The sequence below is a fragment of the Bos mutus genome, chromosome 9 (assembly GCF_027580195.1).
Source record: "Bos mutus isolate GX-2022 chromosome 9, NWIPB_WYAK_1.1, whole genome shotgun sequence".
Taxonomy (NCBI): domain Eukaryota; kingdom Metazoa; phylum Chordata; class Mammalia; order Artiodactyla; family Bovidae; genus Bos; species Bos mutus.
Window position 1 is genome coordinate 61,272,218 of NC_091625.1, and position 18,594 is coordinate 61,290,811.

The window sequence follows — 18,594 nt, forward strand, 5'->3', positions numbered from 1 at the left end:
TGTTTGCTTGTGCTGAAAATTGAGGATAATAATTTTGTGGGCTGCAGAAATAAAGAAGTCTGGTTTTTGTTAAAAGAGAAATGACTGATTTCTTTGTAAATGGTAGACTAAAAGATATGTAACTTAACTAATGCCTCTAATTATTTTAGGTGTTTCTAGTTATAAATACATAGGTCAGATTTTCGAATATATATTTTTATGAGTAGTGCATGTGAATTTTGTTAAAAATTTTTTTTCTTTTGATTATATAAAAATTTTTTAAGATTACTTGACGTGTAATAAGTTCTTAATAATAGTTTCCTCTTGCTGTTCTTCTTCTTCTTCTTATTTTTGGCTCATTTAGACCAGAGGAATCTCAACCTAAACACTATTGACATTTTAAATAGGGTAATTCTTTATTTTGGGGGACTCTTCTGTGCACTGTAGGATGTTTAACAGCATTTCTGGCCTCTACCCATGAGGTGTTATGCCACCCCACCAGTTGTGACAATTAAAATTGTCTTCTGGGACTTTCCTGGTGGCTTAGTGGTGAAGAATCTGCCTGACAGTGCAGGAGACACAGATTTGATCCCTGTTCCGGAAAGATCCCACATACCACCTAACGACTAAGCTCGTGTGCCACAGCTATTGAGCCTGTGCTCTAAAGCCAGGGAGCTGCAACTGCTGAGCCCCCATGCTGCAACTACTGAGGCTTGTATGCCCACGTTCCACAGCAGGAGAAGCCACTGCCGTGAGAAGCCTGAGCACTGCCACTAGAGAGTAGCCCCTGTCACAGCTAGAGAGAAGTTGGCATAGCAACGAAGACCCAGCATAGCCAAAAAAACAACAAAAAGTCTCCTGACATTGCCAGATGTCCTCTGGGGAGGGGGGTGGGTAAAATCACCCCCAGTCGAGAATCATTTATTTAGACTCATCAGGTAACGTTTTTGATACTACAAATAAGTTTATCTGATTAGTGAGATAAAAAGGAAGTTGTGTATATTGAGATGAGGCAGTATTTAGAAAGCCATGTTGCCACCAGCCCTGTATAAGTCACCTCTTCCTAATTTATACTTAGAGTCATTTCAGTATGTATATTTTTATAGTTAAAGCCCAGTTCTCTTTTTTTGTTGGGGAGATTGTTTTCCTTTCTTAATTTGAGATTTTAAAGGACTATCATTTTTCCTTAATATATAGATTAATGTTACTTTTTGAGATTCTGTATAAATTTATTTCCTTATGTTAGCTTAGAATAGAAAATGATAACAAATTTGAATAAGAAGTGACTTGAAATAGTTAATCAAGAGCTAATCTTTACTTACAAACTGTGCTCTGCTTGCCACTAGATGGACCCATTCTCATAATGAACAGAGGAAAACTGAAAAAAAAAAAAAAATGCTTCCCCTCCCCAACTCCTAAACATTGAAGATAAATGAGGTTAGGCTTGTAGTATACCTATTTAATGAAATTTAAAAAAAAAATCAGGTACATAATCTTCCATATTTTTCTATAGAGATTTGTTTTGTTGAAGGTTTTTATGTTTCTTACTTCACGCTTTTCTTACTTTAACAATCTAGTCATTTATTAATACTTTGAAGTATAACAATAAAGTAAAACTTTATGTACTTATTTAACAAAGAATATTAAAAGAGCACTGGTACTTAAATTGTGTATCATCACATGACTTAATCACTTGATTGCAATTATTCGTACATATGTTATTTGTAAAAATATTTGCTCTAAAGAGATGTAAAAACAGTAGTGGTGTAGATGAGAAACATATCTAAAGTTAGAGTGTTGTTATTTAGTCTCTAAGGCATGTCTGACTCTTCGAGACTCAGTGGACTGTAGCCTGCCAGGCTCCTCTGTTGGGATTTCCCAGGCAAGAATACTGGAGTGAGTTGCTATTTCCTTCTCCAAAAATTAGAGTATTTGTTGCTTAAATTGGTCTCAAATATAAAGTAGAAAGGAAATTTACATATTGTGTTGATACATGTTGAATAAAAAAGTCTGTTTACATAAACTGACATCTTTGCATAATTTTTGAGGCATCTTTTCTTACAGAGTACTGGAGATGATGACTTTATAGAGTTTCATGATTATAGCAGCTTATTTCTAAGGAGTGTCTTTTTTTGTTCAAGGCTGATCTCTTTATTATTATTTTTTTAAATCTCTTAGGAAACTTCATTTCAGTTACATCATTGTTCTCTATTACTTTCAACCTCTGTGAATTAACCAGATCTTTCTCAGCCTATAAACGTATTAAACCTCTTATATTAAAATATTACCCTGCCCCCAAAAAACCTTTTCTTGCTCTTTTATATGTCCCTTTCCCCTTCCCAGCACACTTTCCAAAAGATTGATACTCAAATCCGTCCATTCCTATTCACCTCATTGCAACCTGGAGTCCTCCCTCTAAACAAATAGCGACTTTCAGTTCTTATCTTCATGTGACATTTACACAGTGCTTGGGACTTCCTCTTTCCCTGGTAAACATGACCCTATGTTCATGTTCTCTTTATTTTCTTGGCCCCCATGAAAGTTCATTTTTAGTCTTTTTTAAAATGCCTTCCCACCCCCTCAACTTATTCTTGAAAGGTTAGTTTTCCTCACATTCCATCTTTATTTATGTTTTCTTGTTCTACCCATTTTTAGTGATTTTTATCCACACCACAGACACCTTCTGTAGTTGACTATATGCTGATCATGAATCCACAACTCCAGCTAGACCTTTCTGTGAAGCTCTTTACCCTATTTCCAAATATTTTTGAGTCTCATAAGAAAACACTGCCCCCCTCCCATTTTTTGTTTTGTATTTTGGCCACACCACCAGGCATAGGGATGGTTCCCTGACCAGGAATTGAACCCACGCCTCTGCAATGAAAGCGCCGAATCCTAACCACTGGAAGGTTAGGATCCCTCTGGGTCACCAGGGGACTTCCTATTAAGAACCTTAAACTCTGCACGTCCAAGTGTGCTCACTGTGTTGACTCTGCACATCCAGCTGTACTCATTGTGTTGCCCAGTAAACTGATATAAACTCCTGTATTTCATAACTTGGTGGGTGGTATCACTGCCTAATTAGTCATCCAAGTCAGAACCGAAGACTCCTTCTACATCTTTTCTATCAGTGTTGACAGTAATTGATCCCTCAGATTGCAGATTCTACCTTAAATGTTTCTTCCATCTGCCTCTCCGTGTTATTCCTATCACCAGGACCCTTGTCAGTCAAACCCTAATCTCACATAGAGATTAGTGGATGATTTCCTTACTAGTTTTCTTGGCTTCATTGATGCTTCTTCTCTGTTTTGTGTTGAACTGCCATTGAAGTGGATTTTCTAAAATGTGATAATTTAGTAATGTACACCAAGTCGTTTTTTATTACATTTTCAAAGTAGTTAAAATGATTTGAGAATGCAATCATTTTTGGAAGTTATGAAGCTCATTTGTAGCTTTGCATATTATAAAGATAGGACCATACTTACCTGGAATATGTTCTGAAAAAAAGCTTAACAAAAACAAATTTCTTTTTCTCAGCAGTTTTTCCTTTTAAAAGTCTATTTTGAAACGTTATAGGCTAATGTAAAGTTGGCTTCTAGAGAACTCTAAAGTAGTATTATTTTTTTTGTACTGTATATTCATCAATTTCTGTATCCAGTCAAATGTCTTGTGTGGGTATGTATGTGTGTCTTTTAGAATTGTGTGTTTGATGAAATATCTCCATATGTAAAATGCTTGGATCTTTTAGTTTTGAAATTAAACTTTAGACCTTAGAAACATTTGTAATTAATAAATCAGTATGTTATATTTACACTTTTTGCTAGTGCTATAAGTTAAATTCCAAGCAATTTAAGCTGACAGGTTTAATAGTTATAAGAGAGGGCTGAGTTTTAAAAATGTGGTTATTTTATAAAATGATTGAAATGTTTTGTTTGCAGGTTGGAATTTTGAAGTGAAATGTGGCCTCTGAAGTGATTTGTAATTTTAAATCAAAACTGCTTTATTTTCTAGGTGTTCATTGTACCCATGGTTTCAATCGCACTGGTTTCCTCATATGTGCCTTCTTGGTGGAGAAAATGGATTGGAGGTATTTGTTTCTTGTTGTAGTGAAAGAAGATATATTTAGTAATTGATAAAAAATTTTATTGATTTTTTTTCAGTTTTAGCATTTTATATTTCTAGGTTTTTGGTGAAGTAATGATTAACATGATTTCAGTGGTTTTTATTTTAGATTTGGTTAATCTTTAGAATACCATTCATTACTGATGTTTTCTACCAAGTAGCATGTTGAGTGCTTATGGATCCTAAATACTATACATTTTCTTTCCCAGATTTTTTTTCACATCTTTCAGAATTATCAGAGATAAGTTCTCCCAATATTTTGTGTATGTTTTCACCTTGGAGGTTACTACTGTTGTTTTTCATTTCATTTTTAAGTACCTTTAAAAAAAAATAGCTGCTGAGTATTAGAAAAAGCTTAAATACCATAAATACCACGCACCTTATGTTAAAACCGTTTCAGAATGGTTTGTCTCTTAGTAGATTGAATGCCTTGAGAGTAGGGACTGTGGTGTCTCCATTTTATAAAACTTCTGTTGTGCTTTGTATAATAGTCTTAAATATAAAGGTATTTTGGGGGACTGAGTTACTCTGTTTAAGCCAGTCAACAGGTCTTTATGAGCACCTGTTAACTTGTAAAGTGTCTTTTTAGATTCTGAGAGATTAGAGAATGAGATATTTCTGAATTTCCTCATATACTTTAAAGGTCTTTTGTTTACAAAGCCTTTCATGCAGTAAGTCCTTCTCTGAATATAATCACCTGAAGTAGACATGTGATTATATGTTTCCCTGTTCACTTATCCTCTGTGGTTCTCTACTGCATACATTCTGCCTCTGCCTTTTTGCCCTTTCAGATGCTCTAAAAGGTAACTCTACACTATGTCGACTGCTATGTCAGACTCAGCCTATGCTTAGCCTCGCTCTGGTGACCTCTGCTCTTAACGCTTGGGTCTGTTGAAAGTTCCTGAAAAACCAGCATGCTTTTACTTTATCTTCATGTTGCTTTTCCTTGACTGGTGTTTTCTGTTACAATCAGGCCTCAACCTTTAAGGGTTTACTTAAATTCTTTACAGACTCCACCTGGGTCTCCTCATTACACTCATTGCAGTTTACCTTTAGAGTTTAGGAAATACCATGTACCTTGTGTTAAAACTGTTTCAAAATGATTTGTCTTAGTAGATTGAATGCCTTGAGAGTAGGGATTATGATGTATCTATTTTATGAAACCTCTATTATACTTTGTTATAATAGCCTTAAATATAATAAGAGAATTTTGATAAATCTGCATAAATGGAGAGTAGTGAGGAAATTGCATGGTGTTTATTTTCCATAGTATTGAAGCAGCAGTTGCTACTTTTGCTCAAGCCAGACCACCAGGAATTTATAAGGGTGATTACTTGAAAGAACTTTTTCGTCGCTATGGTGATATAGAGGAAGCACCACCCCCACCTCTATTGCCAGATTGGTGTTTTGAGGATGATGAAGATGAAGATGAGGACGAGGATGGAAAAAAGGAATCAGAACCTGGGTCAAGCGCCTCCTTTGGTAAAAGGAGAAAAGAACGTTTAAAATTGGTAATGTTTAAAGCTACTATTATAGTCTTTACCTTTTTCCTCTACAGGCTTATTGAGATTTATGCAAATAGAATGTTGACTATGTTTGTTTTGCTGGATTTGTAAGCTTTCTCTATACCTGTTATTTCCAAAGACTCTTTTTTTTGACTGCACCACGTGGCTTGTGGGGTCTTAGTTCCCCAACTGACGATTGAACCTAGACCCTTGGCAGTGAGAGTGTGGAGTCTTAACTACTGGACCACCAGGAAAGTCCCCCAAAGACTTTTTTTTTTAATTAATTTTTATTGGAGTATAGTTGCTTCATAATGTTGTATTCGTTTCCTCCTTCAGCAAAGGAGGTGAACTTTTCAGCAAAGGAAAGTGAACTTTCCTCACTTCAGCAAAGTGAATCAGTTATACATACACAGTTATCCCCTCTTTAGATTCCCTTCCCATTTAGGTCACCACAAAGCATTGAGGAGAGTTTCCTGTCCTCCCGAAGATTCTTGATAGCCATGGATCATGGCCTTTTCTACAAAAAATTTTCAGTTATATAAATTTATCCCATTTTTATTTCTTAAGTAAACCAAAGAACTGTTAGATGTTAGATTGAGAATTTATTGTTTCTTTGCAAAAGATGTGAGATTCCAACTAAATGTAAAGTGAATATTTTTACTAGTGCTTTACAAACTTGTCTCATATTTAAAACAACTTTATACATAAATTCTCCTTTCCATGGGTGGCACTTTCATATTTTTCTGTAAAGTTGAATTCAGAAGACTCTTATTTCTTCAGTAAGCAATTCCTATTAATCTTCTAGAAATACAAGGCCTAACAAAAAACATTAGGTGTTACCTTCTTTTCTTGGTGGGATAGTGGGATATATTGAGAAGAAAAATGCTGGTTGTGACTGTACATACAGAAGTATATGTTGTAGGCCAAAGGGGAAAGTTAGGAAAAGTGTGGTGGTAATTAATTGTTAATAAAGTTAATCATTCAGGTATGTGGGATACCATTGTTGAGTAGTAAGCAGTATACCTCACAACTCATTTCTTAGTAGGTGTTGATTCACAGGCAGGGAAGAAAATGCCTTAAATGTAAATCATAAAATATAATTATTTGGGACTTAAAGTTTCTTGTTTGGAAAACATTTTGTTAATATGTACATATTTCAAACTTCAGCATTCTACCACCACTAACAAGTGTATAAATTGCTTTGAAACATGAAACTAATTTCAAAAAGAACATTTTTTTTTACTCTAACTTATTTTCTGGATTTATATATATCTGATATTACTGAATCACATACCTGGAAAAATAAGTATCATATTCTAAAGAAAGTCTACTAGCATAACGCATAGATGATTACCCTCTTATATCATTTTTATGAGGGAATTCAACTGAATTTTTTAAGAGTAACATTAATTAGAAGCATATACTTAATGTGTTCTTGAATTATGATCTAGTATTTAAAAGTGTAAAAGTTTAAACGGTTTACTGGAAAAGGTCAGTTTTCATTCCAATCCCAAAGAAGGGCAATGCCAAAGAATGCTCAAACTACCGCACAATTGCACTCATCTCACACGCTAGTAAAGTAACGCTCAAAATTCTCCAAGCCAGGCTTCAGCAATATGTGAACCATGAAATTCCAGATGTTCAAGCTGGATTTAGAAAAAGCAGAGGAACCAGAGATCAAATTGCCAACATCCATTGGATCATTGAAAAAGCAAGAGAGTTCCAAAAGAACATCTGTTTCTGCTTTATTGACTATGCCAAAGCCTTTGACTGTGTGGATCACAATAAACTGTGGAAAATTCTTAAAGAGATGGGCATACCAGACCACCTGACCTGCCTCTTGAGAAACCTGTATGCAGGTCAGGAAGCAACAGTTAGAACTGGACATGGAACAACAGACTGGTTGCAAATAGGAAAAGGAGTACATCAAGGCTGTATATTGTCACCCTGCTTCTTTAACTTCTGTGCAGAGTACATCATGAGAAACGCTGGGCTGGAGGAAGCACAAGCTAGAATCAAGATTGCCAGGAGAAATATCAATAACCTCAGATATGCAGATGACACCACCCTTACGGCAGAAAGTGAAGAAGAACTAAAGAGCCTCTTGATGAAAGTGAAAGAGGAGAGTGAAAAAGTGGGCTTAAAGCTCAACATTCAGAAAACGAAGATCATGGCATCTGGTCCCATCACTTCATGGGAAATAGATGGGGAAACAGTGTCAGACTTTATTTTTTGGGGCTCCAAAATCACTGCAGATGGTGACTGCAGCCATGAAATTAAAAGATGCTTACTCCTTGGAAGGAAAGTTATGACCAACCTAGGCAGCATATTCAAAAGCAGAGACTTTACTTTGTCAACAAAGGTCTGTCTAGTCAAGGCTATGGTTTTTCCTGTGGTCATGTATGGATGGGAGAGTTGGAGTATAAAGAAAGCTGACCACTGAAGAATTGATGCTTTTGAACTGTGGTGTTGGAGAAGACTCTTGAGAGTCCCTTGGACTGCAAGGAGATCCAACCAGTCCATCTTAAAGGAGATCACTCCTGGGTGTTCACTGGAGGGACTGATGGTGAAACTGAAACTCCAGTACTTTGGCCACTTGATGTGGAGAGCTGACTCCTTTGAAAAGACCCTGATGCTGGGAAAGATTGAGGGCAGGAGAAGGAGATGACAGAGGATGAGATGGTTGGATGGCATCACTGACTCAAGGACATGAGTTTGAGTAAGCTCCGGAAGTTGGTGATGGACAGGGAAGCCTGGCATGCTGCAGTCCATGGGGTCGTGAAGAGTCCGACACGACTGAGCGATTGAACTGAACTGAACTGATTTTACAAAATGAGTTAAGTTTGCAGCATTTATTTTTCTTTGCCAGCAGAAATGTTTTAAAAATGACATTTATTTAAAAATATTAAGTACCATTAAATCCTTATTGTTACAAAAGAGCTCCAGTGGCATAAGAGGAAACTAGCAGAGAAGTGCATGTTTCTTTAGGGGAAAAAAAATGATGTAAAATAAAAGCAAACCCAAACCTGGTTTCTCCTGTTTTGTTTTGTCAGTTACTCACAGGAGTATTTAAAAATTCCTCACTATGATTATGGATTTACCTGTTTCTCCTTATAGTACTGTTAGATTTTGCTTTATATATTTTGAGGTGACACATTTCACATTCGTGTGAAAATGCCTTTATTTTCCTCATCTTTTTGAAGAACAGTTGTTCTTCGAAACCCAGGTTCTTGACTTCTGTGTTGGCGTGTTGAAGATACTATTCTGTAATTCATTTCTTTTGAGAAGTTGCTTCTTTGAAGGCAATTTGTTTTTGGTTTTGATTTTCAGCAGTTTTACTATGATGTTTCTCCCTGTGGTTTTCTTTGCATTTTTCCAGCTTCCTACTTGCAGTGACCCTTGAATCTATGGTTGGATTTTTCTTTTATCAGTTTTAGATATTCTTGGCTATTATTTCTTCAAATATTATTTTAAATCAATTTTTTCATCTCTTTCCTTCTACCCAATAGACCTTTTATATTTTATTATTTCTTAAAATGTTGTCTATGTTCTTTTCAGTACTTTCTATCCTTTGGTTTCATTTTTTTCAGTCTGGATATTTTTTTCTGACCAAGTGTTTTAATTCTCTGTTTTAAGTTTGTGCTGCTGTTAAATTTATCCATTAAGTTCTTAATTTCAGTTATTTTACTTTCACTTCTGGAATTTCAGCTTGAGTATTAAAATAACTTTCAGTTCTCTACTGGGATTCTGCATCTTGTCATTTAGGTTTTTGAATTTATTAAGCCTATTTGAAAGCCCATGTGAAGTAACTAATGTACAGCTATCCTCTGGGTCTTTTTTTTTTTTTTTTTCTTCTTGTGTCCTTTAATTTCTAGTCAATTGTAGTTTTTTGTTTGTTTGTTTTCTTCATACCTGGGTATTTCTGCTAGCTAGACATTATGTATGAAAAATTACGGAAATGATTTGTGGCTCTTTACCACGTTATCTTCCTTCAGAGAAGATTTACTTTTGCTCCTACACAATATAGGAGTAGAGAATCTTAACTCAGTTCGGAATTGACCTGTTAAAAGCTGGGCTTTAGTTTGAGAGCTGGTCTGATTTTGGTTCACCCCAATTCCTAGAGTGTGGTCCTCTGGGAATTCTAACTCAAAGCCTGGAAAATTAAGCAGGACCTCTCCTTGATGGCCTGGTACTCTAGTTTTTGTTTTCCCATTCTTGTGATAAATGCTGAAAGTTCTGTTCAGTTTCTTACCCTCTCAGCTACTGTTTTTGAAACAGTGCCTATAGAGGAAAATCCTAGAGGAGAAAAATTATGCCAGCTGTCTAGCACATCTCGCTGGAATTCCATTCTTTCTGAGTTCTTGGCTTCAGGTCCTTACCACCTTTATAATTCTCTGATGTCTTAAAACAGGTACTTTTAACTTGTTTTGTAGTGTTTTCTCATGGCTACACAATTGGTCTAAATAAGCTAGTCTGCCATTGCTGAAAGCAGCAAGCTTCCCTTCTCTGTTTTTGGAGGAAGCAATTAGGTTTGATCTCTGACTGACATTGAGGACATGGTGAATTTCAAGAATATTTGTATTTATACTTCCAAAGGTGGAGTCATGAAAAAAGAAAACTCTAAAGCCTTTTGTACTTTAGTAGGTTTTTCTTCTTTTCAGATCATAATTAGTAAATATTAAAATTGTTAAATATTTTTTATTTATAAAAATAATATCTTACATTAAAGAAAGTTTGGAAACAAATAATCTTTCAGTTTTCACCCTACCACTAGCATTTTTATCATCTTAAAAGAATTTCTTCCTTTTACTTACCTGTCTAGTTACTTATCTCTTTTAGAGTGTCCACAAGTGACGTAAAGTTCAGTTCTCTTTGTAAAATAAAAATGTGAAAATCTGGAAGTGTAAAGGGTTAAAAGTTATCTCTTTATTCCCACTTCTACTCTACTTTTTGGTTATACTTCTAGATACTGACTTTTTCTATGCATTTATATACATTTATTCAGTTTTAACCTGACTCCCCATATCTATTGTTAACATAAATGTATTTAATATTAGCTTTTTTTTTTTTTTTCCCCACTTGGATATCTTTTCTTAGTACATACAGAACTACCTCATTCCTTTTAGGTAGCACCAGAGGGAATAGTTTATAAGCAGCAAACAGAACATTTCTTTAGAAGACAAGAGAGGACATCAAGCCATAAAATAACAGCAGGCTATTATGAAGAAGAACCAGTTAGAGAACTTGGAAATTATAATAATAAAGGAAAAAATCAGGAGGTGGGTTTGATAGCAGCCTGAAGTTAGCAGCCTGAAGGAGATTATCAAACTGGAAGATCCAGGTAAGAAATTTTTCCTGGATGTATCACAAAAGGACAAAGAAATATGCAGAATAGTTTAGAGTTTTAGGTAGTGACCTGTGTGAATGATTTAATGGTACGAAAAGTCACAGAGGGAACAAGTATGGTAAGGATAGGAAGTGTCTTTCTGAGGTTTATTTTCTGTGACAGTAGAGCTAGGTCACAGTAGTTATCTTAAGAAACTAATGGGAGATGAGAAAAAGGAGACAGTTGTGGTCAGGGTCCACAGTGCCGCCCCGCTTTTGAAAATTTGCTAGAACTTAACATATACTTAGTTGTCCTCAGAGCTAAGATTTAGTGCAGCAATGTACTAAGAATATCCAGATCAAAAGGGGAAAAAAGAAGTGGAGTTTTGAGGAGTCCATGTGCAGGCTTCCTTATGCTCTCTCCTTCCCGCAGGGAATCAGTCATACAGAGCTCACTCTTCCCATAGCAGTGGAAATGCAGCAGCGTGTGTGTGATGTTGCTGTCTAGGGAAGCTTGTTAGAGTCTCAGTGCCTACGGTTTTTATTCATGGTTGGTCATGTAGATAGCATGTACCTAGCATGTATCAGTATTCCAGAATCCCAGAAGCAAAGCATTTGTTCAGCGTAAGTTTTAGTGTCTGTACAGGTAGTTTAGGCATGATGACCCAGTCTTATCAGTTGACTGAGAACAGTGAAGGTCGTTTCCCAGATGCCATCCAGAGGCCCACCTGGCGAGCAGTCCTGTTACGTTAACTCTTTTCTACACACTGGTGCACACTATTTGAGCAGTTTAATTATGAGCAAAAAGGGAGATGGAGGGTGATTGCTTGATGCAGACATATTTAGGAAAGTCTTCAAGCATAGTTATTACTTGAGGATAGGAACTAGTAGAATCAATGAAGTTGAAAATAACCTGAAATCATAGTAGAAGAAATGGTAGAGCAATTTCTGAGGAGACTGAAGGAAATGGAGTTCATGAGCAGATAGAAATAGGTCTTTAACAAGAGTAGGGAAATCCCATCCTTTGCACTGAGATTGTGATTTTTCCTCAGTAAATTTCAGCTGCCTACTTCCTTGTGGGTAGGGAAGGCATCCCATCCATAAAGAGAGCTTTTATGCAACCAGCCACAGTGGATATCTGCCCTACTTGATGTCTGCTGCTGCTGCTAAGTCGCTTCAGTCGTGTCCGACTCTGTACGACCCCATAACGGCAGCCCACGAGGCTCCCCCGTCCCTGGGATTCTCTAGGCAAGAACACTTGAAGTCTAGTTGACTGCTAATGGCTGAATGAGTTAGCCTGAATGGAAGAGGAGCTATAGAAAGAGGCCAGGAGAGCAGTGAGGATGTAAGAGAATTGTTTACACTATGCTATGGGACTTGGGCAGTGCGAGAATGAGTGGTTTTCACTTAAGAGAAAAGTGAGTGCTTTTCTTGGTGGAGAGCTAGCTCCCAGTGAAGACACAGGGTACAGAGTGTTTGTGAAAAAGGTTGAGTTTGCAGGGAAGGTTATTTATGAAAAAGAGATTCCAGGGTTTACATTGGAAAGGTGATTAATGATAAGATGAACCAAGAAGGGGCTCAGAAGCAGTGAGGACAAGACCATCAGAGAGGAAAGGTGACTGGAGAGTTGAATTTTGGGTGATGTCAATAGTGTGGTTGACAGGCATGACATGTGTGGATGTAATTAATTGGCAAGTTCATGGTTAGAAAACTTTCATTTTTCTTTTATTTTAGTTGAGATTGAAGATAGTTAACAGAGAGCCAAGAGTGATTAATTCTTTGTATCTGTACTGAGGCTCAATATTTATTCATTATGTTCAGTTAAAAAATTTAGCTTGTTCAAATGTAGTGTTTGTGTTTTTAGGATTAATTTATGCTAATTTGACCTTTGCTTTTCAGAAATTATCATTGATTTTTTTGTCTTTGCTTAGGAAATACATGCTCATAAGTGAAACTGGATACCTTCTTCATGTAAAACTTCTATGCTATTAGTACTTTCAGAGTAAAGATGCTTTCTTTTTTTAATTAATATGTACAAGATATAATTTTATCAGGATATTGAAGTTATTTGAGTATCTCAGTAACTGTGTTGAAAAAACAACCCCCTGATTAAGTTTTCCTTTGAAAATACTCTGTTTACTTATTGTATTTAATGGAGAAATGATTCTAAAACAGAAACTTCATTGGCTGATAAAGAGAGGTTATGGTATAATAGGAGAGGAATGGTACTCTTTCATCCTTTGGCTCATGGAACCTCCCTTGAAGGAAAACAAAGTAGATGACATTTTAAATAACTATAAAATATGATTCAGAACTAGGGGCAAAAAGTAGGATCAGCGTCTGCTGGATTGACCTAGGACTCTTCTAGATTTGACCTAAGACTTTTCTAGATGTATATGTACTAAAATTGCATTTTTTTCCCCTTCCCAAATAGTTCAGGTTGCGAAGCCTTTGCCAGAAGATTGATCATTGCAGTTTGCAGACCATATTTTTTATTCCTTAATTAAGTTAACAGCTAGAGTTGTTTTATAGATTTTTCTTGAGACCGATGCCAGCCCTCTTACGGGTTGCAAAGTAATTGTAACATGAATCTAGACTATTTTTTTAGTGTCTAAAATTTCGAGGAGTGTTTTGATTTATTTATTTGATACATAAATTCTCCATCTGCTTCACTTCTCTGTGATATTTTAAAAGTATATTTGCTATGAAATACAATAATACATTTTCTGTAGTTCTGAGTTAAAGGATTTAGATTAAAACTTCAGGGATGTTGGAGAAGGAAATGGAAACCCACTCCAGTATTCTTGCCTGGGAAATCCCATGGACAGAGGAGCCTGGCAGGCTACAGTCCATGGGGTTGCAAAAGAGTTGGATATGACTGAGCGACTAAGCAACAAAAAGTACAAAGTGTTCAATCCTAACTAGTTAGCTGGAAATCATTTAGAAGTTGTGTGGGTCAAAGCAGTGGAGAATGTACGCATTAGATCTCATTCAGTTAGTAACCTTTACTGAATCCTGTGTATGTTTGTTAAACAATAAACCAAAAGCTTTTGTATTAAAAAAAAATTCAGTGATGAGTAATGTTTAGTTTTTATGTTGATACATCCAATGACTATAGCTTAGCCATTTTGTCTACTGTTAGAGTCTTATTCTAGTTTACAAAGGTATATATTGTAGGTGTGTATCTCAAAATCCAAGTTCCATTAGGGACACAACTTTCCATCCTCTTCAATGAGAATCTTTGGTGAATGGTATAGTTTAGACCTGGGTTCAAATTCTGTTTTTACCATTTGAATAAATTGCATAAAATCGTTATGCCTCATTTGTTCATCTATGAAATAAGTGTAATGCAGTCTGATTCTCAGAATTGTTATAAAGGTTAGAGAAACTGTAAAATTCCAGGTACTTTGCCTGACTGAGTAAATGGTGGGTAAGTTATTATTGCTGTTATGATTCCTGAATAGTGACCATGGTTGCTTTGATAGCATGATATAGACACTGGGCTGTATATGTACATTGAAAATCATATGCTGGATTAAGGAAAACTAGTGTACAATCCAGGGAAGTCTACAGAACCTCCTGTAGCAGACTATTTGTTGCATATATTTACTCAGATTTCTGAAAATAAATGAATCTATCATTCCGTCTAGTCTTTGTAGATAGATTTGAACTCTAATGTATTTTTCTTTTCCTTTTATTTTCAGGGTGCTATTTTTTTGGAGGGTGTAACTGTTAAAGGTGTAACTCAAGTAACAACTCAGCCAAAGTTAGGAGAGGTACAGCAGAAGTGTCATCAATTCTGTGGCTGGGAAGGGTAATAAGCATTTTAAATTTTAATTAAAGTTTTAAATAAAATGTATTCTTACTCTGCAGTACTTAACATTAATGCAAACGGTGACATAGCTTCTTTGCTCCATGAAATTTCTGTGTTTACATAGAATTTTTTGTCAAGCAAAAGTTTATCAGATTTTTCTCAAGATAAACAGTGTAATTAGATTTTTGAGTCAAAATTAGATGACTCACATGTCTTCTCTAGAGGAATAGAAAATTACTATTATTACCTTCTGGTATTTGTTTTGTGGGTTTGATTCTACTGTTGCTGATTAGAATTTTGGTTGCCCTTATGATTTTATTAAGAAAGAAGAGGTGAAACTTGAATGAGCCTCACTTTCCAGTTTTTCTGTTATCAGAAACCTAGAAGAATCAGCTTTAAATATACTCTGCCCCTTACCATGACTTGAAGATATTCATAAGACATTTTATAGCAGAGTATTCAGGAGAGAGTTCATGGCTCTTATCTGTTGCTCTCAGGTCTTGGTCTGTGATCATTTCTGTTGGTCTTTGCCATCTGTGGCAGAAAACTGTAATACAGTTAGAACATGATGAAATAGGGTTATTGTTAAAAATTCCTAATATAAAGAACTTTTGGACTGGTACATACAGATCAATCAACTAGAAATAATTTTAACTGAAAGCTGCAAATGATGATGAAGTGATGTCAGTTTTAGTGTTCTGTTAAACCCTTGCCAGTGTACCTTAATCTCGACCTAAATTTCTCCTGTTTTGTCACTTCTGGGCATCTTTTGAGCAGAAACTTGCCAACCCTGCAGAGTTATGCCAAGTTGGCAGTGTCATGATGGAGAAATATGGGGTCTAGAGCAATGTAAGATAATTAAGGCAAGACTTAAACTTCTTCCTGAAGTAAAAGACTTGTAAATATATGTGCTTTACTATTTAGATCATGTATGTTAATATTTAAAAATTAGCCCAGTAGTCATAATTCATAGTGGCATGTAGGATCTTGTTAACTCGCATTTTAAAATGTGAAGAAAATGATAAGATTTTGTTAGCATTCTTGTGAAAGCTGATATTACTCCAACTGATGTTAATTTCGTAATTGGGAGACCATTGTGCTACATGTGTGACTCGTGTGAGATTGGTTTAAGACATGTATTGCTTTGTATGGATACCAGCCATAATAGTGATACAGTGATCTTCGTTAAGGTCTGGATTCCCTGGAGCACAGCCTGTTTCCATGGACAAGCAAAACATTAAACTTTTGGAGCAGAAGCCATATAAAGTAAGCTGGAAAGCAGATGGTACTCGGTAAGTTAGACTTCGGAAAAAGAAAAGTTATACTAAATTATATACTAAATTACCCGAATGCTTGAAGAATAGCTTTGTTGTGAGAGAAGGTTTGTACTTTTGGGAGTGACATGAACAGCAAAATAAACTGTTTCATATATTGTATAGTTTTTGTTTTGCTAGTATTCTTAGTTGTCTACTAGTTATCTTTTTCATTTTCTAAATATTTGGTTTCAGATTTATGTTAGTTTGAAATGAATCTATACCAGACTTAAATCTGAAAGTATTTTTTCTTAATAATATTGTACTTTTTGGTATGACTGCTGCCCACCACCTTGTCTTTAATGGTTGTTGGGCACTTCTAAAATTAACAAATGTATTATGAGTTTATAATCTAAAAATTACCAAGTCCCCGATTCATTCTGTATTTTATTCCTTCTATAGTTTTTCTTTTTCTGTTAATCCTTACTAATACTTTTTGTAATTTTATCCACTCTTAAGGTTCTATTCTTACAACAGAGCTTAGCTTCACATTTCATATTCCTAAGTTTAAAAATATTGATACCCTTTGATTATTAAAATTATTAAAAATATTTAAAATATATTAAAAATATAAATTTTACTTAATTTAAATATTAAAATAAATAAAAATAAATTTTTATTAAATAAAGTAATTCCAAACAATTAGCATACAGTGGACACTGAGTAAAAGATAGCTACAGATATTCTTACATATACTTCTGATGTATGTGTATTATATGTGTGTGTGTGTGTATGTATATGTATATGTAATACACATATATATACAAGCATTCTTGCTTTAAGAAAAATTGAATACACAATTCATTGTAGTTATTGCTTAGCTTCTGGTTTTGAGTTTTTATATAAGCAATTCACTAAATGTATACATTTGAAATGTAAATTGTAAATTTTTTTTCCTCATAAAAATGTCCTATGCCTTTGTTTTAATTGAGTGCTAGACATGTAGTCATGCTATACTTGTCCTGACGAATACTTGGTGACTTGTAGAAATAGCTGTTATGTAGATAAACTGTCTATAATATGTTCAGGGAGCTTCTGAACATAGTTACTGCTCTAATGGTTTTTATACAGAACAGTGTAATTACCCTAGGAAATTAGTAACTTGCTTGGATCCTTTGATATGTATCTTGTTAATAAGGTTTGTAGCAGATGTTTATTCCAGTGAGTGGAACTGAATGTTCAGACAGGAATAGTGTGGTTAGGATAATGAGATGCTACACTAGAAAAGTTTTATATACTGAGAGGAATATTGAAGAGGTTTTAGATATCTCTGGAATAATTTTCAGTGAACTGCAAACAGATGATGTTTTATGCTGTTTAGGAACAGAATGAGTAAATCAAATTATTAACAATTCAGTGATGTTACACTGCTATAATTTAGATTTGTTCACTTAGCTGTTTTTTAGTTCCTCTTGAGGGAAGATATCAGAGCAGATAAATTTATGTTTAGCCCTAATTTTCTTTTGGTCACAAAGTAAGTAGTTTTTTTCTGATATATAACAACTTTGAATATTGCCTTTAATAAGAATTTACTTCTGTCTTATTTCCTAATACGTATTAATTAGGGCCATAACATTGTATCTAATATTTAGAAACTCACTTGTAAATAAAGCTATGCCTGGAAAGGATTTTTAATTTGTGAACTCTTCTAGGGAGACTTAGTGTGTTTGTGGTGATAACTTTCCATCCAAGGAGCAAGCGTCTTTTAATTTCATGGCTGCAATCACCATCTGCAGTGATTTTAAAGCCCAGAAAAATAAAGTCAGCTACTGTTTTCACTGTTTCCCAGTCTATTTGCCATGAAGTGATGGGACCAGATGCCATGATCTTAGTTTTCTGAATGTTGAGCTTTAAGCCAACTTTTTCACTCTCCTCTTTCACTTTGATCAAGAGGCTCTTTAGTTCTTCACTTTCTGCCATAAGGGTGGTGTCATCTGCTTATCTGAGGTTCTTGATATTTCTCCCGGCAATCTTGATTCCAGCTTGTGCTTCTTCCAGCCCAGCATTTCTCATGATGTACTCTGCATATAAGTTAAATAAGCAGGGTGACAATATACAGCCTTGACGTACACCTTTTCCTATTTGGAACCAGTCTGTTGTTCCATGTCCAGTTCTAACTGTTGCTTCCTGACCTGCATATAGGCTTCTCAAGAGGCAGGTCAGGTGGTCTGGTATTCCCGTCTCTTGAAGAATTTTCCACAGTTTATTGTGATCCACACAGTCAAAGGCTTTGGCATAGTCAATAAAGCAGAAACAGATGTTCTTTTGGAACTCTCTTGCTTTTTCGATGATCCAGCGGATGTTGGCAAATTGATCTCTGGTTCTTCTGTCTTTTCTAAAACTTGAACATCTGGAAGTTCACGGTTCACATATTGCTGAAGCCTGGCTTGGAGAATTTTGAGCATTACTTTACTAGCGTGTGAGATAAGTGCAATTGTGCAGTAGTTTGGGCATTCTTTGGCATTGCCTTTCTTTAGGATTGGAATGAAAACTGACCTTTTCCAGTCCTGTGGCCACTGCTGAGTTTTCCAAAGTT

General features: G+C 35.4%; 1 protein-coding gene across 1 annotated transcript in view; it reads left to right on the forward strand.

Annotated features, from left to right (window-relative positions):
• RNGTT (RNA guanylyltransferase and 5'-phosphatase) overlaps positions 1-18,594 on the forward strand; it is a 241,097-nt gene that overhangs the window by 29,424 nt on the left and 193,079 nt on the right. Inside the window, exons 5-8 of the mRNA XM_005889293.3 lie at positions 3,991-4,066; positions 5,372-5,612; positions 14,636-14,745; positions 15,936-16,037. Of these exons, the coding sequence (XP_005889355.1) occupies positions 3,991-4,066; positions 5,372-5,612; positions 14,636-14,745; positions 15,936-16,037 (529 nt within the window). The remainder of the gene's footprint in view (positions 1-3,990; positions 4,067-5,371; positions 5,613-14,635; positions 14,746-15,935; positions 16,038-18,594) is intronic.